The sequence below is a fragment of the Heterodontus francisci genome, chromosome 32 (assembly GCF_036365525.1).
Source record: "Heterodontus francisci isolate sHetFra1 chromosome 32, sHetFra1.hap1, whole genome shotgun sequence".
In the NCBI taxonomy this organism is placed as follows: domain Eukaryota; kingdom Metazoa; phylum Chordata; class Chondrichthyes; order Heterodontiformes; family Heterodontidae; genus Heterodontus; species Heterodontus francisci.
The window spans coordinates 27,500,998-27,527,521 of record NC_090402.1 but is presented as its reverse complement, the minus strand read 5'-3'; the positions used below and the strand labels follow the sequence as shown (position 1 = coordinate 27,527,521).

The 26,524-nt window shown below is 38.8% G+C and overlaps 1 protein-coding gene across 9 annotated transcripts in view; it reads left to right on the top strand.

Annotated features, from left to right (window-relative positions):
- LOC137347714 (rab GTPase-activating protein 1) overlaps nucleotides 1-26,524 on the top strand; it is a 225,995-nt gene that overhangs the window by 71,247 nt on the left and 128,224 nt on the right. For 8 of the 9 annotated variants that reach the window (XM_068012542.1, XM_068012535.1, XM_068012536.1 and 5 more), the window contains 7 exons: nucleotides 946-1,180; nucleotides 9,203-9,410; nucleotides 10,682-10,856; nucleotides 12,736-12,893; nucleotides 16,049-16,159; nucleotides 19,386-19,452; nucleotides 25,914-26,016. In XM_068012542.1, coding sequence (XP_067868643.1) covers nucleotides 1,000-1,180; nucleotides 9,203-9,410; nucleotides 10,682-10,856; nucleotides 12,736-12,893; nucleotides 16,049-16,159; nucleotides 19,386-19,452; nucleotides 25,914-26,016 — 1,003 coding nt within the window. In that variant the 5' untranslated portion in view covers nucleotides 946-999. Of the gene's footprint in view, nucleotides 1-72; nucleotides 97-945; nucleotides 1,181-9,202; nucleotides 9,411-10,681; nucleotides 10,857-12,735; nucleotides 12,894-16,048; nucleotides 16,160-19,385; nucleotides 19,453-25,913; nucleotides 26,017-26,524 lie in introns of those variants that run through there. The other variant, XM_068012544.1, reaches the window with a different exon arrangement.

Below are 26,524 nucleotides of genomic sequence, written 5' to 3'. Positions count from 1 at the left end.
GCGTCGCTGGCTAGGCCAGCATTTATTGCCCATCCCTAATTGCCCTTGAGAAGGTCGTGGTGAACTGCCTTCTTGAACTGCTGCAGTCCACGTGGGGTAGGTACACCCACAGTGCTGTTAGGGAGTTCCAGGGTTTTGACCCAGCGACAGTGAAGGAACAGTGATATAGTTGCATGTCAGGATGGTGTGTGGCTTGGAGAGGAACTTGCAGGTGGTGGTGTTCCGATACATCTGCTGTCCTTGTCCTTCTAGGTGGTAGAGATTGCAGGTTTGGAAGGTGTTGTTGAAGGACCCTTGTTGAGTGCTGCAGTGCATCTTGTAGATGGTGCACACTGCTGTGCCGATGGTAGAGGGAGTGAATGTTTGTAGATGGGGTGCCAATCAAGCAGGCAGCTTTGTCCTGGATGGTGTCAAGCGTCTTGTGTTGTTGGAGCTGCTCCTATCCAGGCAATATTTCATGTACTTTGCTGTGTATATTGAGTAGATTCCACAGCACTAGAAGTGTTTGTATGTGATCATATAATGTAATTGGGTATGTATAAATCTCAAATGTTGTATTTGTTTTGTGGTAACACTTCAGCTGTTCGTTTATTTATGTGCAAAACATCATTCCAGCATTTGGTCCTTCTTGATTTTCGGTCATTCTCACCATTTCTCATGATTTTTTTGGTGAGCTGTTCTCACATTTCTAGGTTTGTTGCGATATACTGTAAAAATGTAAATATGATGAAACAATAAGCTACTGAATTACCAGAAAGAAAATTGGAACCAACTTCCATATTACAGTAAATAAAGTGATTTCCTGAAGTAAAGTGTGAATTTTAAATGTCAGTATTTTTAATGCCTGTGTATCCTAACTACTGGAAAACTCACTTCCTAGCAACTAGTGAAGAGAAATGGAATAATGCAGTTAATAAAGTTTATCTATATTGTGTGTGCACGCAGATAGTTGGAAATGGAAGTGAACAGCAATTACAAAAGGAACTGGAGGATGTATTAATGGATTCAGCAATGGAGGGTCATCAGGTTGCCAGAGAGCCTTCAGAAGCAATGCCAGCTTCTGCTACAAGTGAAGAGTCACTGACTGAGGATATTTCCTTAACCCCATCACCTGTTTATTCAGGATTAATGGTGTCTAAGAAACCAGAAATGAGTCTACCAATTAAACCAACAGAAGAAGGTACGTGGAATTGTAAAGCTGCTGACAAGTCAGTGATTCTAATGGGTAGCAGAAACGAACAATGTTTCATTATCTTTGGGGGAGGAATATGCAATTTGCCTTGGAGCCTAAGTTACTCTTAAGTATAAAGTAACAAGTACCTTAAATTTTTCTTGTTACCATAGGAAGTTATAGAGTCTGTGTTCTGAGATCAAATACCATTATTAGTGTTAGTTATTTGCATTAGAATATCCAGTTACAGTGGTATAGCAAAGTTATTATACATTTTCACAACTTTTTCACATATAGTTTTGTTTGTTTGCATTGCTGTGTTTTCAGATGTAACACCAGTATTTACTAGTTGATTTCGTATGGCATTGCCCATGGTGAATCCAAGGATATAGACTGGCTTATGTGTAGCTGATGTCCTGTTGGATTTGTTGATGTAGTTGTCATCCACAACGTTGTGGCCGTCCAATGGTAACAGCATTCTGTGCCTGTGACGCTCCCGTGTTGCCTCGTAACCGTAAATGACAACATAACCTGTAATTTTCAACATTTTGAAAATAATTGAATGAAAGATGTGATCCAGAATAAAAGTTGAAATGATTAAATCCGAATCTGCAAATTGGGGTAAAAGATAGAAATTATTAATGAAATGTTGCACTGCGCGAAATGATCAGTTCTGTAATGTAACTAAAATGTTAAAATGATTTCAACATTAATTTCATTGTAAATTGAGATGGACCTATGAATCAACATAAATGTTACATATTTAAATTGGAGATTAAAGGTAATTATGTAGAGAAAATATTGATGAATAGGAAATTTTTAAAAATTTAATACTTATTAAGAAATGGTCATTTCTTTCATAGAAAAAATACCAGGGAGAGGTGGAAGGGAGGGTTCTCGAGGTTTGGTCTGCCAGTTGTGAGGTCATAGAGTCATAGGTGGTGGGAAGAGTGGAGGCTGGAATGGCAAGAGTAACCTTGGTGCCAATCTTGGGCAGTAAATGTTGTAGAAAGTAGATAAGATTGGTGCAATATTGAACTAATGTGGCATAAATAAAAATAAACATGTCAAGATTCGATGGGATGATTGCAGATGGAATCTGGAGCCCTGATGTGCCTAATAGTGGGATGTGGTTGTCTGATCTTGGGGACACAGGGTGTAGGATGGTGAGGCACCATCTTGGCACATTAAAGTGTTGGCTATGTGCCAAAACAAATAAAACCTCTCAGCAGAGAGGACGTTGGAAGAAAAATTATTGGAAAGTTGGAGAGAGGCCACAGGATAGAAAAAGCAGATTGTATAAAAATACACTGGAGAGAGAGTTATTAGTGGAAGGGAGGGTTCTGGAAGTCCAAGTTAAAGTTTGCTAGGTTTTTTCACTGAGAATTATTTAATAATTTAAAAAGTCTTTAGTGGTAGAAGTGGAGCTTTTGCTATGACTGACTATTTACTTAATATTGGGAAATCCTGTTGAGGTGGCACCGAGAGGCATGATGGTAATAGTGATGCCCAAGAAATGACACAGAAACTGAGGACTGGCCTTTAGCCTCTGCTCGTTATCGAAGGTCAGTATGAGACTGGATAATATGCAGTGGATGTTCTTAAGTGGAATTACCTCAACATTGTATTGATAGTTCAAAGAATTGGGAAGGTTGAGGGAGTGAGTGAAAATCACCATGGTCCCATAATGATTCAGGCAGCACTCGTTCTTTGACTATAATCAAGTGGCCATCAGAGATCATTTGCTGACTCGAATTGAGAGTAAAATTGGTCATATGGATCGATTAACAGGCTGAAAATACCTTTGCTCTTGAATTGTGGGAACTTTAATAATGTTACCACTTGTTCTTCAGAAAAAATAATGCCTCAAATGGAAAAGAATCTCCCTAGTATACACACACGCTGGTGAATTCCTCTTGCCCTCTTCATCTTTCCTAATTATTGAGTATCTTTGACTGTAGCCTAGTAATGTTCCTTACAGATAAAGGAATCACTTTGGTTCATCCATCAAGAGATAGTCTACTTTCCTCCTCCCCACCACATCTATTTCTTAAACTGTTCTCGGAGTTTTCCTTTCTTTGTCTTATTCCACATACTGATCACCCTTAGTGGGAGGGATAACTTCCTGATTACAACACTTCTCCTTTGCGAGTTTGAACCTGCTTTCCTCTCCCCACCCCAGTTTGTCGTCCTGTTGCGGCTTAATTTGTACTGTTCTGGATTTAGATTTTTCTATACCATTTACTATCTTGCATATCTCTAAGATAGTCTGATAGACTGAAAAGCACAAGTTTCTAGTCTGTCTTCAGAATGGAGTGCTTTGGCACCAAGGGGCTTTTAACTGAACTCACTGGGTGGTAAGCCCATTGGATTGGATGGAATACCTGTTTCACATCCCACCCAATATTACTCTTTGGTGATGTCAATGGAGAGTAAAGTCAGGCGGAGTGTAAAACCAGCATTGCACTCATTTCCATCTGGCAGGTTAGATTAAAATTGCTGCCTTGGGATCAGTCTCATGACTGTTCTCGCACTGCTCCCAAGACTTCAATGCCTGAGTCCCTTGTGCCCTAATGCCCAGGACTGGAATCAATATTTAAGGTGTAGTTTGACCGGAGTGCTTTACAGTTTAAGCTTGACTTCCATTGACTTGTGCTCTTGTTCTGGTTGTGTAGTTCTGATTTTGTTTTGCTTTGTTGTTTGGTGTTCTGAGCATGTTGAGCACTGAAAACTGCTGCCATCCTTATCTCTTGACTTTATCCTGATTTACTTTGACACCATTCATCGAACATTTGACACAATTTTTTTCTTCCTGTGCGCAATGCTTAATATGTATTTTTAAAAAGTTTTATTTGTTACTATTTTGCCCATTATCGATGTTCTAATTTTTTAATTGAATCTCTACAGCTTTAAGCTTAAGTAGCAGGCTTTTGTGTGGAATGTTGTTAAAGGAACATATGTCATAGCAGTTTCCACAGTCCAAGTAAGTGCCACTTCCTCAAATTCAAGGTTGACCTTTCCATTGTCTATCAGCATTGCCTTCTGTTCACTAGGTCAGTATCGTAGAGGTTCTTGAGCACAATGTGCTACAATATACACCTGTTCTTTGGGAAAAAGAGGAGACAAGAGGACTGAACTATGGAACTGTAGCCTTCAGAAAATTCATCTCCCGTTCCCCCACCCCTCCAAACAAAACCAATAAATATGCTCAATGCATAAGTTTACTGTGAAGAATGGATTTATCCTGCAGACTCCCATTTCATTCCTAAATTCTCATTCCTTTTACAACAGAGTTTTCTTGTGCATTTGCTTTGGATTCTTTCGTGGTTTAGAGCAGATATTAGCAAATTTTGGAAATTATTTATATTCACCCATCCATACTCTGAGAAGGTTGTCTGACACACTTGAAATGTCATGCTGTTGGCTGCTCCACCTTATTGGGTCAAACAATTCATTAAAAGCAATAAAATTGCTTAAATGAACAATGTTGATATGATTAAATAAAGTTAATGAACCAGTGACATAGCTAAAACTATTGTTTGCAAGTTATTTCAGTGGCCATCCTGACTTTTGATACCCTGTAGTATAATCTCCCAGATTTCTAAAATGCAAATTAGAAAATTAAATTATTTACAATCATTAAATTTACCTACAGATTTTCTTACCTCATCATCCAATAGCTATTTTATGCTGGCTCTATTAGGCATCAAAAACATCACCACCATCTGGCCCTGATCCTGTCTGCTCTGGATCTGGTTTCATAGTAATTGGAAGACCACAGTTCAACATGCGACAAGCTGCTGGCCCCTTGTTTCTTCAGAGTAGTTCATTATCCTCCCCATTCTGACCCTTTATCTCTGGAATTTAAGTTTGAATCCAACCCTGCCTGATAGGTCTTTGCTATTTGATAGCTGTAATGATACCATGTACAAATTGAAATGAGTTTTTGGAGGGAGAAGCAGAGTTAACATTTCAGGTCTGTGACCCTTCATCAGAACATCCAGTTCTCTCCACAAATGCTGCCAGACCCGCTGAACCTTTCCAACACTTTCTGTTTTTATTTCAGATTTCCAGCATCCGCAGTATTTTGCTTTTATTTTATGAAAATAAGTTTGGGCTGGCTTAATGCAGTTCACAATAGATATAAGCTAATGACATCAAATTGCATCTGCTTTAACAGTAACTGGCACTAAATCACCATTTTGTTTAGAATTTTACCCAATGATTGTTAAATGTTGTCTGATCAGCTCCCTAAATTTTATTGGAACATGATATAATTTCCCCCTTCCCTCCAAAATCTTGTTCTAAAGGAGAGGAGGTGCAGGAACATGATTGTAAACAAAAAAAGCTTATTTTATCTATCACATTCCAAATCTTCCCTGGTAACAACTTGTGGGTGTGTGTGTGATCCACTCAAGTATTAATTTACTGCACTCTGGTGGTTGGAGTCTTGTAAGTTCAATATAAGCGCTTTGTTTTACTATTTTTGAAGTGCAATGTCATCTGCAGTAGATACTTGAGCAGGATACGTGGGCACTTCTGAAGAATTATATTTAAAGGGAAGAAAATGGTGTTTGAAAAATAGCTCGAGGGCATTTGATTTAAAATTTGGTTAGCAGTGTTTATATTATGGGAAATCAATAGCTGTTAATTTAAAAATTAATATAACTCTAGTGAAAAATCTATGTTATGTGGATAATAAATTGAAGTTAAAGATGAACTGAAACAAACAAATATTTCTGCTATTAAGTAGCAAGGTGTCCGCTAAATGCCACTAATTTTTGAATTTCTACCTCATCACCACTTCTCTCGATGACTCCACAGTTGCTAACTCAGCATACTACTTATGTGAGCAGAAATTTCCTCCAATTAAATATTGGGAAGACTGCTGCCAATGTTTTCAGTCCTGGCTCCAAGCTCCATTCCCTAGCTACTGATATCATCCCTCTCCCTGGCAACTGTTTGAGACCAAACCAGTATGTTCGCAACCTTGGTGTCATTTTTGATCCTGAGATGAACTTCTGACCACATACTCTCGTCATCGCTAAGACTGCCTATTTCCACCTCTGTAACTTCACCCCGTCTCAACTCATCTGCTGCTGAAACCCTCATTCATGCCTTTGTTACCTCTGAATTTTACTATTCCAACGTGCTCCTGGCTGGTCTTCCACATTCTACCCTCTGTAAAGTCGAGGTCATCCAAAACTCTGCTGCTTGTGCCTTAACTCGCACCGTCCCATTCATCTATCACCCCTGTGCTACATTGGCTCCCAGTCAAACGACATCTTGATTTTTTTTTTTTAAATTCTCAATCTTGTTTTCCAGTCCTGCTATGGCCTTGCCTCTCCCTATGTCTGTAATTTCCTCTATCCCTGCAACCTTCTGATAGTTGCTCTCATCTAATTCTGGCCTCTTGAGCACCCCTAATTTTAATTGCTCCACCATTGGTAGCCATGCCTTCAATTGCCTAGTCCCTAAGCTCTGGAATTCCCTCTCCACCTTGCTTTCCTCCTTTAAGACACTCCATCAAACCTATTGTATTGCGCGTGGAATTTCGTGACATCCTTTGACCCGCACATGTGTTAGACGGGTCTGTGTTTCAAGACTGATCGTGTGGGTCACCGACATCACCACGGCCCCCTGGCGCTGGCTCGTGGCTTTTCCAACTCGCCAGCGAGATGCGATCGGGGGGCACTGAGGACAGTCCTCCTTGTTAACAGTCTCACCAAGTGCAATGGCTGGGTATGGGCCCATGCTCCAGTGCCATCCATTTTCAGGGCTAGGTGATGTGGCAGGTGAGTTGATGGGCTGATAAGTGGCAAGTTACATTTGCACCACATAGGTGCCAGGCCATGGCCATCTCCAATACCATCTCCCCATCACGTTCAATGGCATTACCATTGCTGAATCCCCCACTGTCAACATCCTGGGGGTTACCATTGACTAGAAACTTAACTGTACCAGCCACATAAGTACTGTGGCTACAAGAGCAGGTCAGAGGTTGGGAATTCTGCAGCGAGTAACTCAGCACCAGGCTCCCCAAAGCCTTTCCACCATCTACAAGGCACAAATCAGGAGCGTGATGGAATATTCTTCACTTGCCTGGATGAGTGCAGCTCCAACAACACTCTAAGCTTGACACCATCCAGGACAAAGCAATCTGCTTGATTGGCACTCCATCTAGCACCTTCAACATTCACTCCCTCCACCAATGACAGCAGTGTTTACCACCTACAAGATGCACTGCAGCAAAGCACCAAGGCTCCTTCGACAGCACCTTCCAAATCCGCAACTTTTAGCATCTCAAAGAACAAGGGCAGCAGATGCATGGGAACACCACCACCTACATGTTCTCCTCCAAGCCACACACCATCCTGACTTGGAACTATATCACCGTTCCTTCAAAATCCTGGAACTCCCTCCCTAACAGCACTGTGGGTGTATCTACACTACATGGACTGCAGCGGTTCAAGAAGGCGACTTACCACCACCTTCTTGGGCGATTAGTGATGGACAATAAATGCTGTCCCAGCCAGTGATGCCCACTCCCAGAGAAAGAATAAATAAAAATTTATTTGACCAAACTTTTAGTCATTTGACCTAATGTTTCCTTATGTGGCTCAGTTATATTTTGTTTTATAATACTCTTGTGAAGTGTCTTGGGACATTTTATTATATTAAAGGCACTATAATAAATATAAATTGTTTCACTTGTTACAAAGAATGCTAGATACCGTCACAAGAATTGTCTCTTCAATGCAAAAGTGCACAGAATAGCTTCATCTGCAATTTGCATTATATAGCACCTTTAATGTCCCAAAGCATTTCTTGGAAGTAAAATCAGACAAAAGTCAACATCAAGCCAGATAGGGAGATATTCGGAAAGGTGACCAGGAGCTTTGTCAGAGGTGGATTTTCAGGATGGTCTTAAAGGTAGAGAGAGGTGTTGGGAGAGAATTCTAGAGCTAAAAGTATGGTTACCAATGATTGAGCGAAGGAAACAAAAGTTCTTGTAGGAAAATATTAAAGGGATATGGAGGGGATGAAGCCATGAAGGAATTTGAACGTGATGAGAATTTTAAACTTGAGGTGCTGGGGGCCAGTATTAATGCATGTCAAGTCCAGTGGTGAGAGTGAGTGGGACTTGGTACAGGATAGGATATAGTCGGAAAAGTTTGGGATGAGCATAAATTTATGAAAGGGACAGGGAGGCTAGCCAGTGAATATTGGAATAGTTGTGTTTTGAGGTAACGGGCATGGATGAGGGTTTTGGCAGCAGTTGAGCTGAGTTAGTGGCTGAGATGACAACATTACAGAGTAGGTGGTCTTTGTGATGGAGAGGGTGAGGTTGGAACCTCGACTCAGTAAAATAGAGCACTGAGTTTGTGCAGTTTGGCTCAATCTGAGACAGTAGCCGGGAAAGGGGTGGAATCAGTGACAAGGGCATGGAGGTTCTGGTTGGGTCTGGAGACGCTGGCTTTAGTTTTCCCAGTATTTAACTGAAGGATATTAGGGCTCATCTATGGGACACCTGCCTGATTCTGAGAGGTGACAACACTTGCAGAGAAGGGAAACCTGCATCTTTATAGGAAAATATTGCCAAAATCTTGTGTGGATTTGGTTTATGTAAGAAATAATCAAAATCTTGTACAATTTAAGTGGGTTATAAGATTTAAATGGGTGATGCCACAATAAAAATTATCTAAGTTTTGCAGTATTTTCATATTTTAATCAAATGTCTACTGCAGACATTTTTAAACTTGTGTGGTGCCATTAAGAATGTGTTGCTGAAAGATGGGTGGGGCCAGTGGTTGTGTGTAGAAGGGATGCTTTATATGGTCCTTCAGTAAGTGAGCTATTGCATATGAGAGCCTTTTAAAGGTGGTTTAATTATTGTAAATCAAATAATTATAATTAATTTGAAGAGCTAATAAAAACCGTTGTACCCCAGAATGAAAAATGAGAACCTGCTTTAATACTAGCTACAGCAGTGGCAATATGGTATTAACATTGTCTTTTTATTGAACTTAGTGGACTCTTCAGACTCGAGTCCCTCGACACCTATACCAGATGAAGACAGCGTCTTCTTCAGCAAACTCACATACTTGGGATGTGCTTCAGTGAATGCTCCTCGGAGTGAGGTAGAAGCCCTACGGATGATGTCTATCCTGCGAAGCCAGTGCCAAGTCCGTTTAGATGTGACTCTTTCAGTGCCTAATGTTTCAGAAGGAATTGTGAGGTAAGGGTCAGGGTTGTCTGACTTGTAATTTGGGAAGACCGAACAGTATCTAATTCATGCAAAGCGGTATTTAATTTTTCTGGTTTCCTTGATTTGGGTTAAACTAGTAGTGCAGCAGTAGTTGAAATGTAACGCATTTTGTGCAACATAATGTAGAGTGCTAATGGAGGAATCTTCTAATCAGAGACACTTGAGCAGTGCATGTCAAAGCTTGCTATATATTTGGAAGTTACCTGTTTTGAAATTATTTGTTTTTTTTTATAGGTATCCCTATGCCAAAGTTAATAATTTCTACACAACTGGCAATACGTGACTTTTCAGTATTCCGCATCAGTGGATAAAACTGATTCCTAACTAGTTTTATCTTTCGTTTTCAAATCCCCAAGCCTGTTCCATTGAGGATGAACTTCCCTTTTACCCCCACCATCTTTCCTTGCCTCACATTTTGTTCTGATCTAAAACTGCTTGTAGGACTGCTGTGTACTTGACTGTTTTCTTGGTTTGGACACTTTCAATGCAGCAAATTATTTTCCCTCATCAGGTACCTAAGCAAAGGACAGGTGTCTATAGGACAGCAAATAATTTGCTGCATTCAAGGTATGTAAGCCAAGAAAATAGTATCAGATACACAACAGTCCTATATCAGTACCCAGGAAATAACTGGCACTCTTAACATTTGTCATTTAGTATGAGCAGAGATACAAAATGACAGGTATTCAACTGATGGAAAATAATTTGCTGTGTTTAAAGTATCTTAAAGATGGGGAAATGCGTTCTTCATATAGAGTATTACTTTTGTACTCATAGGTTCTCCCCCACCAGTCAGGCACAAATCTCAGAAAAAGTATGTAATGAATCTATTCAAATTATTCTGAGTTGTATTTGTTTTTAATTTAAAAAATGGTAACCTGGTAGGTAAGAACAGCAGTGAAGTGCACAGTGGCTCTGGTTGGGCACAGTTCTGCAACATAGCTGTTGTGATATGAGAAGGGACTAAGCAGACACTAGGTGTCTTCCCTCATGAATGATGGGAGATTGGGAAGAGAATTATCCCTGGTTGGCTGTGGCATGGATTGCCTGTTCACAGATAGTTCAAAACAGCATTGACAAAGGTATGAAAGTAATTCTGTTTGTCCCATTTTGTAAACTTGTGCTGTGTGCCCTGAGGAAAAACATGAAAGGATTTCATACATCACAAAGAGAGGTTTGAGGAAAAATTTGACAATTGGCAGTAGAAGGTGCTGTAACAATATTTTCTGAATTGTTTACAGACTGCTTGATCCCCAAACAAACACTGAAATAGCAAACTATCCAATCTACAAGATTCTTTTTTGTGTCAGAGGGCATGATGGTACTGCTGAGAGTGACTGCTTTGCCTTCACTGAAAGTCACTACAATGCAGAAATTTTCAGGATTCACGTCTTTCGATGTGAAATACAAGAAGCAGTAAGTTTTACAGCTTTTACCCATTTTAGAAATTATGAATTAAAAGTACAAAATATTTAAAAACAATACAAGATGCACTGTGGTACTTATATTTTTGCAAAATTAATATTTGGGGGATATATTTCGTAAATGTCTCTTGTAGAATTTTTTCATTGTTGGGTTGGGGGGCTGCAGTGGGGTGGTGATGAAGTTGATCTTGATATTTGCAGTTACCAAACTTAAAGATTTTTCAGAAGTCATCATGTGTTTTAATGCCTTATAACAATGGTGCTCATAATATAAGCCATGACATTGGGATCCCAGGCACCCTCAACTGAGCTTCACTGCATGCAATTCAGTCTTCGTGCACAGCTCACTAGCTCTGAGGTGATATTTGGGGAAGAAGGGCAAGGGGCAAACAAGTTCATATATTAAAAAATATATATTTTATGGTAAATCAGTCAGCTTAGTCCTATGGCTATAAGCTGCAGGGTTACAGGTTTAACAAAAAGTAAGTGCCCCTATTTTATAATTGGGATTCTGTTTCTCAAAGTTGTATTTGTTTCGTAAAGTCTGTGAAATCAGGAAGACCTTGTGGAATTCATAATGTTATCTATTGATTTTAGGAGACCTATGAAATCTGAAATAAAAGCGAAAAATGCTGTTTTCTGACCTGCTGAGTGCTTCCAGCATTTTCTGCTTTTATTTCAGATTTCCAGCATCCGCACTATTGTGCTTTTGCTCTGGACCAAAATGAAGCCCATTTCAGATCCTTTCTGGTCAAATTAAACCACTTTTAGGTCAATAATATCCACTGTATTAAACATTTCCAGTGCAAGGTCAATACTTGAGATTCAGGTCCCAACAGAGATCAAGTTCTAAGCTCAAACCTAAAAGGAATAGTTATTTAAGATAGGTGCCCCTTATCAAATCTTCAAACCGTTAAACATTTAGCAAATGTTTTGTGTTGCTTTATTAATCTAAGAAAGTGGACAGTACATCATTAATTTCTATTGACGGTCATTAAAATTCTGAAGATGCTCTACACAAATAGAGTATAATATTTACTGAGCAAACTGGTAACATCTGGTGCCAGAATGCAAATACTGGATTATAGACTGCACTAGCAAATCATCTGTGGAGAGAGAAACAGTGAACATTTCGGGTCTGTGACCTTTCAACAGAACTGAAAAGTTAGAAATGTATCAGGTTTTGAGCACGTGAAAGGGGGAGGTTAGGAAGAACAACAAAAGGGAAGGTCTGATAGGCTGGAGGGCAGGACAGATTAAAATGACCTAAGATTTCATGGTACAAAGCTAAAGGGAGTGGTAATGGGACAAGTAAAGAAACAAAAGCTGCCTCTAGATGAGGTGGTTAACCTCTGACCCCATTTTGTTTCATGTTTTTTGGCTGGTTCAGTTTTTGCTGTTTTTTCTTAATCCCTTTACTTTGAGTTTGGATGGCTGCTATCCTACCATTCTCGTCTCATCCAGACACATCTTTTGCTTTTTAATTCTCCTATTACTACTCCCTTTAGCTTTGTATCATGAAATCTTTTTTCATTTAATCTGTCGTGCCCTCCACCCTATCACAGACCTTTCCTTTTGTTGTTCTTCCCATCCTGCCCCTTTCACTTGGTCAAAACCTATTACATTTCTAACTTTTCTTCGTTCTAATGAACGGTCACAGACCTGAAACGTTAACTCTGTTTCTCTCACCGCATATGTTGTAGTCTGTGTTCAATAAATTTTGAAAACCGAAAGCTATTGCCAGAAATCTGGGATTTTGGTAATCATTCAATTAAAATAATACTTTTGTAAATTGGAGACTAAATTTCAGATACTATTCTATCCCAATCTTAAGACTGGTGTAGCTAATTCATATTTTTCATCTATTTTAGGTAAGTCGTATTCTTTACAGCTTTGCCACAGCATTCCGACGGTCTGCAAAGCATACTCCCCTCTCGGCATATCCACCGACACTAACGCCAGACAGTGATATATTCACATTTACTGTTTCTTTGGAGGTTAAGGAAGATGATGGCAAGGGATATTTCAGGTATTTGACAAAATCTTGGTGTTTTTGCTGGGTTTATTTGTCTGTTAAAGGAAAGTGGTGTTAGGAATGAATCATTTTCAACTGCTGACAGAATCCAGCCCTGCAGTACCGTTGGTTGGTCACCAATGTTGAGTCTGATAAATTGCCTTTATGATTGGGAATTAGATCATTTTTACAGTGCTACTTTAACTTTTATTAATTGCAGTAACTGTCAATGTCTTTATCTGAAGGGCACAATGATATATTTGTAAGTATAAATTCCTGCAAACTGCAAATTTGATGTTCCAGCTGGTTAACTTTATGCTGGGGGACCTGGGTAGCATTTGGGAGTGGCAACCCTGACCGTGTTTTCCACCAACTCTAGCTTACTGAGGCAAATTGTAGCATTCTTCCGGTTACCCCGGCAGATATCAGATAATTCAGCACAGAAAGAGAATTGAACCCAGGTCCTCTTACTTTTTAATGGCTCAGTAGCTCACTGTGCTCATTGTGTCATTTGAGGGAACTACAGATAATGTAACCAAATACAATAAAATGCGGATATATATTTTAACAAATAATAGAAGCTTAATCCTAGTAACAATGCAAATCAGCCCTGGCTTCAAAGGTTCTTCAATGCACTAGCATGACATTTCTATTCAGTATAAACTTTGGGCTGGCTTTTTAGATGAGACAGCCGGATGTTGCTGCAAGCAAGGAACATAACCTCTGTGTCTGAGACTAATTGAAATCATTTCACTTTCAGCAGCCTCTTTCTTGTCTCAGCTCACTTTACTAAGGTGCTGTTACATTTCTTTTTAAAGCGTACCACTGGTGATTTTCTTTAATGCAAATTTTATTTGATTTAAAGTTCCTGTTTGTAACTGGTAATTTATTTATCTTGCACTCTTTCTTTCCCACTCCAATGAGGAGAAAATGCTCATGAGAAAAACTAGATGGGTTGCAGCAATAAAAATCCTGCCGTTCAAGTTCCAAGTCTGACTTGGCATTCATCAAAGTGAATAGCATAATGCAAGCTGGCCTGTGTAGTTTCTTCTACCACATTGAAAGGAGATGTCATTTTATAATTAATGAGGGAACTCTGAGACTGTAACACAAAATAATTACCTGGAGTGGGGGTATGGGAATACATGCTTGTGTATCCAAGGTGTCTTTCTGTCCACTGTCATTTGACCAATGTGATGGTGGACATTAATCTGCAGTGTGTTTTTAAAAATTTGTTATTGGGATGTGGGTAACACTGGAAAGCCAGTATTAATTGCTCATCCCTATGTAAGTAATAAGCTTTTTTTTTTTGTTTTCACATGAGTTTTCTTCCCATCCTGTTTCTTCCTCATAAGTGTTAGCTCCTTGCTGGAGTACAGCTCCATTGGCATTAATTATTTCTTGGTACCTCACCCAAGTGATCATTATTGTCTGAAGCTTGACCCTGAATGCTCTGCAGGTTGCTCCATGGTGGAAACCATTACAAAATCACAAGATACCAGTGAGGAATGTTTGATCCTTTCTGGCTCATTCATCTAAAATTTTAAAAAATGTGATGCCCTTCCTATCACAATATTTAGCAGTTTCTTAATGATAAAAAGTTTTGGCCTTTCTTGCACTAATTCAGTCCTCATTGACCAGGCCACACAAAGGCCTTTCTAGCAAGATTCATTAGATAGTTATCAGGAAAGGGGACCATTCTAAGCTGTGAATGCCATGGCCAAGTGCAGCATCTCTATTACCAACGTGCCTGAGGTCAGCTAACCCAGCACAGAATGGGGAGTGAACCTTGGAGTCATCCTGGTTTGTATTGTTCAGGTGCTCACTCGGCATCATCAGGGAAGCTAAGTCACCAGTTTTGATGGACATGCAACACTCTTCAGTTGATGAAATACTGATTATATTTTAACCATCATATTGCATCTTTATGGCCATGAGGATCTGCTGCTTACTACACTCCCAACCTGTATTCAGGATTGTGTGCTGACTTTCTTTTTGTAGTCTAACATGGCGAATACTTGAAATTGAAACCATTCTGAATGTTTTCAAAGTAGAAAGAAATGTACTTTTTTTAAAACAAAAGAGTGGCTCAGTGATTCAGTGAGTAAAATGGTGCTTGGTGTGATGCTGACCCTTACAGTCTTATTTCAGTTCCTGGTGTGGATGAATTAACTGGTCTCCTCTGTGGTAGTGGTAGAGGTGCTGCAGTGGGTCTCTGTGTCCAAAGGCTAGGGAAGGGAAAAATCTGTTGATGTCCCTCTGATAACTGGATTGTACTTGGTTCTGATTTCTCCTTTTGGCTTCTCCTCCAGAAGTAGGTCAAATAGTTTGTGAATGTTCCTAGGTTTGCACGTGGAGAATGGCATCTGGGTGAGGTGTTGCGAGGGCTGGTGGCAACTGTGCAATCATACCCTAGCATGAGTTGATGTCTTGCGGAGAAATGGGCAGATAATTGGGGGTGGGCGTTGAGCAAGATAATTGTGTTCTGCTAGTTAAATATATAATGTTACTTTTATTTTTCATATTCTGTAATGTAATATTTAGCATGTTTGAAAATGGACACCTTGCCATGCTGGACCACTTAAAACAAAAAACTACAAACACTACTGCATGCTTTAATGAGTTGAAAAGTATAAGTAGCAGTCTTTATGGATCACAAAGACACTTTCTTCATCCCTTAAAAATATATTAATAGATAGTATGTATTGTAAAGAAAAGGAACTTTTAATTAATTTGTGGGGGACATTTTTTGTTTCTATTAAGGTAAGGAATGTCCATACTGTAGGATGGAACATTTTGCATTGGTGTATGTACAAAGTGTTGCAAGATTAATTTTTCAAATTTTAGGATCATTTGTACTCTGCAGCAACTTAACCTTGATTGCCGAAGAGCATATTCTGATGTGCTGGTGTGACGTTTCCATTCAAAGCCCCATATCTTTTTTCCATGATGTAACTTGTGCTGAATTATGGGGACTTTTTGTGCTACAGGAAGCTACATTGAGATTTCAGCTGCTATTTTTTAAATTAAGATCTTTCAGGCACCAGGGAGCAAAGTCTTTCATGCCAGTAGTGACAGACCCCAGAGATGAATAGTCTGCAATAAAGTGTATTGAATTCACTTGCATGAATTGCCAAAATTAGTTAATATTTTTGGATTTTGCTTGACAGTGCAGTCCCCAAAGATAAAGATAAGCAGTGCTTCAAACTCCGACAAGGAGTGGATAAGAAGATTGTGATCAATGTGCAGCAAGCATCCAACAAGGAACTTATCATTGAAAGGTATCGCATCAAAAGATACTTATTTTTCACCTGAACAATAGAAAATGTTAATTTGGGTAACTTATATCTGTATTAAATATATCTGTACAATGTGTTTGTCTGTTACTCTGCCTTTGGCCTGCTGTTTGTGCTTTAAATGGCTGACAAGAGACAACTTGAAAACCATCATTTTATCCATATTGTGATGTGATTGGTGTTTGTGGAGCAAAAGTTCTCAATTCATATCACTGGAGTAAACTTCAAGTGATTCAATGCAGTTTTACATTTTAGGATTGGGATGCAGCAATTATTTTTCTCCCCTTCCTGCCATCCCCCACAAGCTTTGTAGGTGGACCATCCCTACTCAATGGTTTTTTTCTTTTGTTTTCCCATATCTGTTATCCTTATAGACTATCTGAGATGAACAAGTTGTGCCAAACTGAAATCTGTTTTGTATTGTGAATTTGAATCCACAATGATTAGTTTGAGATTTGCCAAACTCATTGCATGTAAGATCCTAGTATAGCTCAGAGAAGTGACTTACCCCATCAGTCAGAACTAGATTTGAATTCTGGTCCCAGAGTTGCACACCACCTTATCCGAATTATGCATATGTTACCTAAACATTGCTATTGCTTGTAAAATGGCAAACTGCCAGAGCCAGCCCCTAATACTGTAAGCTCTTATGTAAAGCTTGCTCTCTATTCCTCAGTATTGTGTACTCTGCACCACGTTTCTGTACACTGCTAGGTTTGAATAATTGTATGACTATCTTTTATCTGAAAACAGTAGAAAAAAATGTTTTTTTGAAAATACAGTTAACACCTTGTATCAATTGGCTTATGATTTACGGTGGTTTTATGATTAACTGGCTATCTGTGGACATTGAAATTTCAGTTTCTGTTGAGATAGCCGACTGTACGCATTAGAGTGTTGTGTGAAATGGAGGGTGATTCAAAGGAGTAAAATCTGAAGTAAAGAGGTGGCAACAATAAAGGAATGAGGAACAAACTGAAACAGAATGCAAGATTAGGCCTGAATTATTTGGTCAGTGGCAAAGGGCCTGCGCTTGCTGGTCATTAAGCTGACAGCTGCCCACGGAGTTTTTGTGGACTTTTGAGTGTAGAGTTGCTTTCATTGAACTCTGACCCAGTGCCACACCCTCTACAGGGGATCTGGAGCATGTGTGAGCAGGACAAGAAGCAGCGAGTTTCCTCAACCTGATTGAAGCATCCTCACAGAGAGTCTAAACCAGGAATTATAAATTAGACTTAAATCATGTACCAAAAGTGAAATAAAGATTTGGGATGAAAGTAGGATTGAGAAGTAAGAGACAGATAGAAAATGTAAATAAAAATGTATTTTAATTTCTTTTTAAATTACCTACATTAAAATTCTGATGGAATGAGGCTCCACACTTGTAAAATTAAATTTTCAATGCCCCATAGGTTGTTTGGCAGTAGTTATGACTTATACCATCAAAAATGCACGTACATTTGAATGCACCAGCCCTAACTTTTTATGGCCTGTTGACTGGTTAAGTACCACAACTTGACACCCTTACAAGGATTTTGGTGCTGAGTCTATCAGTGAGGTATTGTTATATCACAGCTGTGGAGGGGCAGGATAACTTGGACTGTAACTTCTGGATTTCCATGTTTAACTGCACATATGATTATTAATCTGGAATTTGCTGTATTATTTGCTCCATAATAAAGGTGAGCACAGTTAGCGTCACTGTTGTTATAGATACAAAATTTGGGCCAAAGTGCATAAGCATTTGCTGATTTAAAAATAATTCACCAAATGCAAAATAACATCTTGCCCAAGAGAAAAGGGAAACTGCTATCCAAGTTGAATAACAAAAAAAAAACTTCATGATTAAAAGTTATGCCTTGATAAATTTGAAATTGTTTCTTTTAATTCCAGAAATTTTCATGTACTATGTGAATCAGGTTTACTTCTATTTTGTTTTCTATAATTTATCAGCAAGTCTACATTGTATGGAGTAATGTGGCTGCTGCTGAGACCTCTGCTAAAATGTCCTTTTAGCAACTAATTGAGTTTGAAGTTGTGCCACAAAGCTCAATTTCTATACTGATTTTGTTCAGATGAGAATATAAAGAGTGGTGTATTGTGCACAACCATATAATTTGAAGTTGATATTTCTGTACCCTAAATTCCCCATTTCACTTATTTTCCCCCTTGTGTTTTATTCTATGAACAAATAATTTGCATCAGGGAAATTCTATAGTTGGTGTATATTGGGAAGAGTTTGTGCATGCTCAGAAAGTATGCTGCTTTGAAACCTTTTTGTTTAACCTTTTTGTTTTAGCCTTTCTTTCTGTGCATGATTTGATAAATCTTATTTACCTATTGCCTACATCTGTGAAAATCTTCAGTTTCCAATAAAATTGGATGTTATTTCTATAAAAATATAGGGGGCAGTATAGTATCACTGAAAATCAGCCAGTGCTGCCAGATACCACTAAACTGCAGTGCATTCTAATGGTGGTAATATGCAGAGTTTTCAGGATTTTGTCAAACATAAATCTTCAGTGCAAAAGAAGGCCACTAGACTATCATACCTGTACTGGTGCAAGTCTTCCACTTAAGCCATCTCCTCTAAATCTACTTTTCCACCTTTTTTCCACCCTGTACCCTATAATATTTGTCAACTGCTTAATTATTTCTTAAATGCAGTGATTGACTCAGCTTCATTTGCCGCAGTGCATTCCTTTTTTTTAACAATTGCTTGCATGAAGCATTTCTTCTGCCTTTCTCCTTTTTACCTCTAATACAAATCCTACGTTTATGGTCCCTTGCTACCAATTCAGCATCCAGTAGAAATAATTCACAATTTATCCTGTTAGATCCTAGCATCATTTTGAACACTTCTGTCAGATCCCCCTTAATCTTCTCAGCTCAGTTCATACATTTCTTTAAAATCTCCATTTTTAACTGATATTGCCAAAACTGTGAGTATATAATCAATCTGAATTTACCTTTTACAAAAACATCAGTTACTTTGCCTATAATGGGATGCCCAAAACTGCGCGCACGAGTTAAATTGTCATCTAACAAGGGGTTACTATATTTAAAATGCTTTTGTGGTTTAAAAAAAACTATAATAGTGTTTTCGGATAGAACACTGCAACCAAGTATTGGCAGAATAAGAATGAACACCATGAAGTATTTTACTCTCTCCATGACTTTATCAATATTTTCAGTTATGTTCTTTCATTAGATGCTTTGGCCTTCTTCTCAGTCCTGGCAAAGATGTACGCAACAGTGACATGCATCTTTTGGATTTGGTAAGATAGTGTTCAACATTTTTGGATGAAATAAGCCACAACTTTTTCATTTTCTATATTTAGAATTTCTAATACAGTGAATTGTAGTGAAATTGATATTTCTTGTTTTTAATTAGGATGTTTCAGTTTAATGCATTATTGGTGAAAAGAGCTATAAAAGTAAATGAAACTCAATAGTTTTGTGAAATCAGATTGTTTCACAGTAGCTTTAAAAGATGGAGCCTGCCTTTTTTAATGGGTCACTACTTCTTGACAAAGTCAAGGTTTGGATTGAGTCAAAAGAAAATGCTAGAAATACTCAGCAGATCAGGCAGCATCTGTCGAGAGAGAGAGACAGATAACATTTCAGATGGATGACCTTTCATTAGAACTGATGAAAGGTCATCAACTTGAAACATTAATTTTGTTTCAGTCTCTGCAGGTGCTGCCTGACCTGAGTATTCCAGCATGTTCTCTCTTTATTTGATTTCCAGTATTCACAATATTTTGCTTTTGCAATGAGTCATCCTGGTGAACCACAAAAATCAAATCCTGCAACATTCAGGAAGCCCTCCGCTCCCCAGCACTTAAGGATGGGTATCCAGGTTGATCCACAGAGTAGAGTAGGTCGATAAACCTCACCAAATGATGGAATGTATCTTGTCAGCCGTATGGCTGTACTAAAGTGAGATGACCCCTGAACCACAGAAGAGACTGAGACTTCCAAAAAGGAAAATTATGAATTAAGAACTAGGAATAAGGGAAAATTGTTTGCATTTCAGTTGCCCAGTCTAGAAATATGCACAGCTGTGCAGTCAAAAAATAAAACTGGTAATTGAGGATTGTCCCACTCTCATGGAATGGATGATACAAAGACTTAAGTGATCCGTGGACATCTTTTTAACCCGTATAAACAAATCTCCTGATCCAGTTCTTTAATAAACAAAAGTTAATTCTGCACACTCATATTCTGAAAAACTCAGCCCTGCTTATGGAACAAGTAATATTCCCAAAAATGAAGAGTAAGGCTTCACAGAGGATATATACTCTGACTTTCTATAGTTGATGTTATAACCTGAAAAAGAACCATGATGGCAAATTAGCTCCAGAATGCAAGAGAAAGCAAAGTGGAGGCTAGAAATATATAGAAGTGTCCATATGTGACTATATTTCCATGTTCTTTGCCTGACACTGTGTCTTGAATGATTGTAATGTCACCCAGAGGTTCAATAGCCATGGGAAAATAAGGCTGATAGATGGCTGCTTGCTTTGAAGCAATCCATTTGAAGTGTATACTCCATTAGAGATAATGGATATACAGACTCAAAAGTATAGCACCTAGATCTAGTGTGTGTTTAAAAAAAAAAATTCACAGAACCATGGTCAGTAGCAACCCTTGCATGAAAAATGGCTCCACTCTAAAGACTTCCTCTGCATCCATAGAGAGAGCAAGGTGGAATTTGTATGATTTCAGCTGAAGACTACCAGATGTGATTTATGAATGCTATCAAATAAAAACTTATTGCATAAAACCTGCCTTATCAGGGTGAAGTAATTTGGAAAACAGATTATTCTGAGAATTTGCAAAAATATTCCTAAAATTGGAATCACACTTCAAAAGAGAGATAGGAGCTTGATGCCTCCTGGGATCATTCCCTGTTTTCAAACTGAGATTGTAGCACTTTTTGGTCTTGAGGATGAAGGCTGTGTTTGTAATTTCATTAAAAACTTTCACGAGTAGGGGAGCTAATTGAAGGGTCATCTTTTTGTTGAAGTCAACAGAGAAACTATCTGGGCTGGAAGCCTTGTTATCCTGAGAAGAGCTTTATAGCTCTGAGCAGTGCATCCAATTTAGATATATTGCTGTTTATGATCATGCAATTAATCTCAAAGTCTCCAGGAATGCTTTGGCTTATGATTTACAGAAATTAAAATATAGGCATCTAGATTAATTACCACCCTTTTGAGTGGTGGCAAAAGGTGACTTTGTTTATCGCTGAACCCATAGATGTGAACACTGGTAAGCAAAACTAATGATTCAATATCAGATTTCCTCCTGGTGTATTGAAGTGGGGGTGGGGGGTGCCTGTGGGGAGGGCAGATTAGTGGTATGAAAAGATTTATGGTGTCTAATTTTTCATCGGTAGATTTGAACACTCTAATTTGCTCTTTTAGCTCATGCTGGGAAGAACTGTGCTTCCTTTTTTCCCCCGTTGGAAATTGAGAAAGAAGTGCTGCTTTGGCTAGCTCCCAAAGCAGTCATTGATTGCCCAGGGATATTGTGTGTTGTCAAAAAAAAATCCGAACATACAAACAAGGAGCAGAAGTAGGACATTTGGCCCCTTGAGCCTCCTCCGCCATTCAATAAGATCATGGCTGATCTGTTTGTGTTTCGAATTCCACACTCCCATCTACCCCCGATAACCCTTGATTTCCTTGCCTAACAAGAATCTCTCTACCTTCGCCTTAAAAATATTCAATAACCCCGCCTCCACCACCTGAGGCAGAGTTCCAAAGTCTCACAACCCTATCAGAGAAAAAATTTCTTCTCACCTCTGCCCTAAAAGGGCATCCCCTAATTTTAAAACAGTGCCCCCTAGTTCTGGACTCACCCACGAGAGGCAACGTCCTCTCCACATCCACCTTGTCTAGACTGTTCAGAATCTTATAAACTTCAGTCAAGTCTCCCCTTACTCTTCTAAACTCCAGTGAAAACAAGCCCAGTCTGTCCAACCTTTCCTCATAAGACAACCCGCTCATTCCAGGTATCAATCTAGTAAACCTCCTCTGAACCGCCCCCAATGCATTTACCTCCTTCCTTAAATAAGGAGAACAAAACAGCACGCAGTATTCGAGATGTGGTCTCACCAGTGCCCTGTATAACTGAAGCATCCTTACTTTTATTTTCAGTTCCTCTTGTAATAAAGGATAGCATTCTGTTAGCCTTCTTTATTACCTGCTGTACCTGTATACTAACTTTTTGTGACTTCTGTATTAGAACACCTAGATCCCTCTGCATTTCGGAATTCTGCAGTAATTCTCTGTTTAAGTAATACTCTGCTTTTTATTCTTCCTGCCAAAGTGAAAAACTTCACATTTTCCCACATTATACTTCATCTGCCAGATTTTTGCCCACTCAACCTATCTATATCGGTCTGCAACCTTCTTATGTCTCTTCATAACATACTTTCCTACCTATCTTTGTGTCATCAGCACATTTAGCTACCAGGCCATCGCTCCCCTCATTTGAGTCATTGATATAAATTGTAAAAAGTTGAGGCCCCAGCACAGACCCCTGCAGGACTCCACTCGTCACATCTTGCCAATCAGAAAAGGACCCATTTATGCATACTCTGTTTTCTGCCAGCCAGCCAATGTTCTGTCCATGCTAATATGTTACCTCTACACCATAAACTCCTAGTTTGTAAAATAATAACCTTTTATGTGGCACCTTGTCAAACGCCTTCTGGAAATCCAAGTACAGTATGTCAACGGGCTCCCCTTGATCCACAGCACCTGTCACTCCTTCAAAGCACTCCAACAAATTGGTTAAACATGATTTCCCTTTCACAAAACCATGCTGACTATTCCCGATTACCTTGAGTTTTTCCAAGTGCCCAGGTACAGCCTCCTTAATCAATTCTAACACCTTCCCCACGACAAATGCCAAGCTAACTGGCCTATAGCTACTTGTTTTCTGCCTCACCCCACCCCCTTCCTTGAATCGAGGGGTTATATTTGCTATTTTCCAGTCTGATGGAACCTTACCAGAATCTAGCGAATTTTGAAAAATTAACACCAACGCATCTACTGCCTCATTAGCCACCTCTTTTAAGACCCTAGGATGAAGTCCATCAGGACCTGGGGACTTGTCAGCCCACAGCTCCATCAGTTTTGGTCAGTACCTTCCAGAGGCTGAGGAAAGAAGACATTAAATTGAAGTTCCATCTACTTGACCTCCTCACGAACCTGAGTTAGAATTACTGAAGCATGATGTAGGAGCTCAATTCTCAAATCTTAACAATACATTTCATTAACTCAAGTTTAAAAGAAAAAAATTACGAATAAAATGTGTCCCAAGTTAGGGAAAAGGTATAATGCAATCAGTTGGCTGTACCTTACCAATGCTGGATCCTTGGAGCTGGGTGCAAGACTGGAAGAAGGAATCTAATATTTTAAATTATTGTAAGAGACATTTGTTGGGCCAGAGATAAAAGTGGGAGAATCCATGTTTGGTGCATAAACATGTGATAAAGTTGTGGCCCAATGGCAGAAACCTGAATGTAGCAGCCCTTTTCAAATATGTTCTTAATTTGTGTGATTTATGGTGCTATCTGGGGATGCACCAGCTAGCAGCATAAATCACACAAAGTGGTGCATCAGATTTTGAGGAAACAACTCTAATTTGCTTTCACCAATTCTGCTTGTTTCTTGAAAATGATATTAAAACTGTGTAGGAATTAATTACTTCAGTGGCTCTGCTTAATTGGATATTTATATAATTTTGCTATTCAGCTTTGAATTATCATTTTTAGCTGCCACGTGTGCCGATTAATTTTTCTACATGTTGTAAATTCTCACATCTGTGTGTTGAGACGGGTGGCAAATCATGGCCAGTGTATACCTGAGTTTCCACTATGTGCTCCCAGCCAGAAGTGCAGGCTTATTAAATAATGGCTATAGTGTATTACTTTCAGCTTAAAGAATTTGTTATCTTTAGGCATTTGTTACTACTTCAGGGTATAAATGTAAGTGGTTAAATTTAAAGTCCACTAAAGCAGAGGCTTATCCTCATGTAAAAATGATGGCTTGCATGGTAAAATCCCGATACATGTATATATTGACATTTGTCTGAACCTCTTAAAATTTTGGGACTAGTTTACAAATGTCAAAGTAGGGATAATGGTACTTTAATCCATTGAAGATTTTAAGAATTCAAAAATTTAGCATTTTAGATTCCTTTTGAGTGAATATTCTCATCATTTAAAGGATGTTGGTGCTGGAGAGTGGCATACCTGTTCCTTTTTGTTTCTCTGTGCCAGCTTTGGGAACTTACACTCGGTGTAGCAGAACTGCTGCATAGTAAATTGCCATCACCCTAACTTGGGAATAGAATCCACTGTGGCACCAGAGTTGTGAATTCTTCACTTTACATAGCAACTAAATTACACAACTCTTACAGCTAGAAAGAGGACACATTAATCCTGTTTGAGCCAGATTTGAGCCTTAGTCACATGTGAAAACCTGTGCCATTCAGGTTCCCTGAATAATATTTTTTCAACATTTTCTTTTTAAACTGTTAATAAAAGCAAGCCATCTATTTCTGTCATTTCAGCAGGCCACTGGGGGTGGGGGCAGGCATGAGAGCAGCCGAAAAATATTGCTCTTCACCTACTTAGGCATTCACACACACAAGTAACAATAGCAAGTAGAGTAGTAGCATGCAATTAGAGTCCAATTGTTGCAAAAGAGTTTGTTGTTTTAAAAAACCTGTTGAAGCTTTTTGGGAGGTGCTTGAATGTTCTTTGTCTTGAAAAGGATAAAGTACCACAGGTTCCTTGTGGTTAAACCTCGATCCGAAATCTGGTGGAAATCCTGGTTAACTTTCGCAGATGGGGAGTTCCAAAGTCATTTGGCAATTTCTCTGCTGCAGTAGTTAAAAATATTAGCAGGGCTCCTGCTTAGCTGGAACTGTCTCTCAACTGTTCTGGCTGGAAAAGACCTTCTCTGGCTGTTCTGCCAGTTTTAAGGTAGAAACCTGTCAGGTTGTGTTGGTGTGGTGACGAAGGGCTGTCTGCATATTGAAACCATTGTTACATGATGGCGTCTGAATGTGGTCCATTTTGATAAACTGCTGTTATTTCGCACCTATTATTTTGGCCTTGGGGTCAGTCTGTCTACACAGACTTTGTTAGCTGTATTCCTGCAGATAGGAGTTGTTTGCATGGAATGGGCTGTTTTACATTTGTGTGTTTTCCCCAAAGCTAGTTCAGACATGGATAATTAGTTTAATCTTCAAAAGATGAACATATTTATTGACGGGGAGGAGTCACCTGACCTCTACTCCATCTTGCCTGTAGTACAAATGTGTCAATTTTTCTTGCAGATAAGTTCAACTGTTCCTCCAGTTCATTCCATATTTCATCACTGTTCGCTTCATGAGCGTGACACTGTTGTGAGTAGTTAAAGTAGAGTTGTCACTATGCTGCCCCAAGTCCTGCCACTCCTTTCCATTCCATTACTACGTGGTTTGATGGCACTTGTGATGAAAATTCATGGCACATTTAAAAATAAATAAATCTCAGGAAAATATATGTTCAAGCCACCCTCTTGTGAAAATTGCTTCATAATATAATTAAGATGTTTTCACCTACAGATCAAAACCATCAAAATCAAAAGTAGCCTTGTTATATAAATTAGGTATTAGATAACAAAAGTAGCAATAAGACCAGCTCTGTTGCAATATATATTTTTATTTGCAGGAATCAATGGGTAAAAGCTCAGATGGTAAATCTTATATAATTACTGGTAGCTGGAATCCCAACACACCGCATTTTCAAGCTGTAAATGAAGAAACGCCTAAAGGTAATAAAATATGCTTATCTTAAAGATGCAAAGTGAAATGATAACATTTTAAAGCATGCCTTATGGAATATCTGCACGTTTTTGCACTTTAATGAAGAAGTTATCTGAGTGAGGAAACTACACTATGCAGAAGCACAAACTGTTTTTTCCTGCTTGATTTTATTACAAATTTTGTTCTATACATAGCTATTTCAAGGATTAATTCTGCATCTAAAAGTATTTAAATAAGAATTTGAAAATGTTAGTCACAGAAGAGCCCAACATTGCTTTTATTCCCCTTTTTATTCTGTCATGATGTGATGTGAATGTATACTTAAAACAACAAGTTGCATTTATATAGCATCTTTAAGGTAGTAAAATGTTCCAAGGCACTTGGCAGGAGCGTAATCAGACAAAAGCTTTGACACCGAACCAAAGGAGGAGACATTGGGACAAGTGACCGATAGCTATGTCAATGAAGTAGGTTCAAAGGACTGTTTCAAAGGAGAAGAGAGGTGGAAAGCTTTAG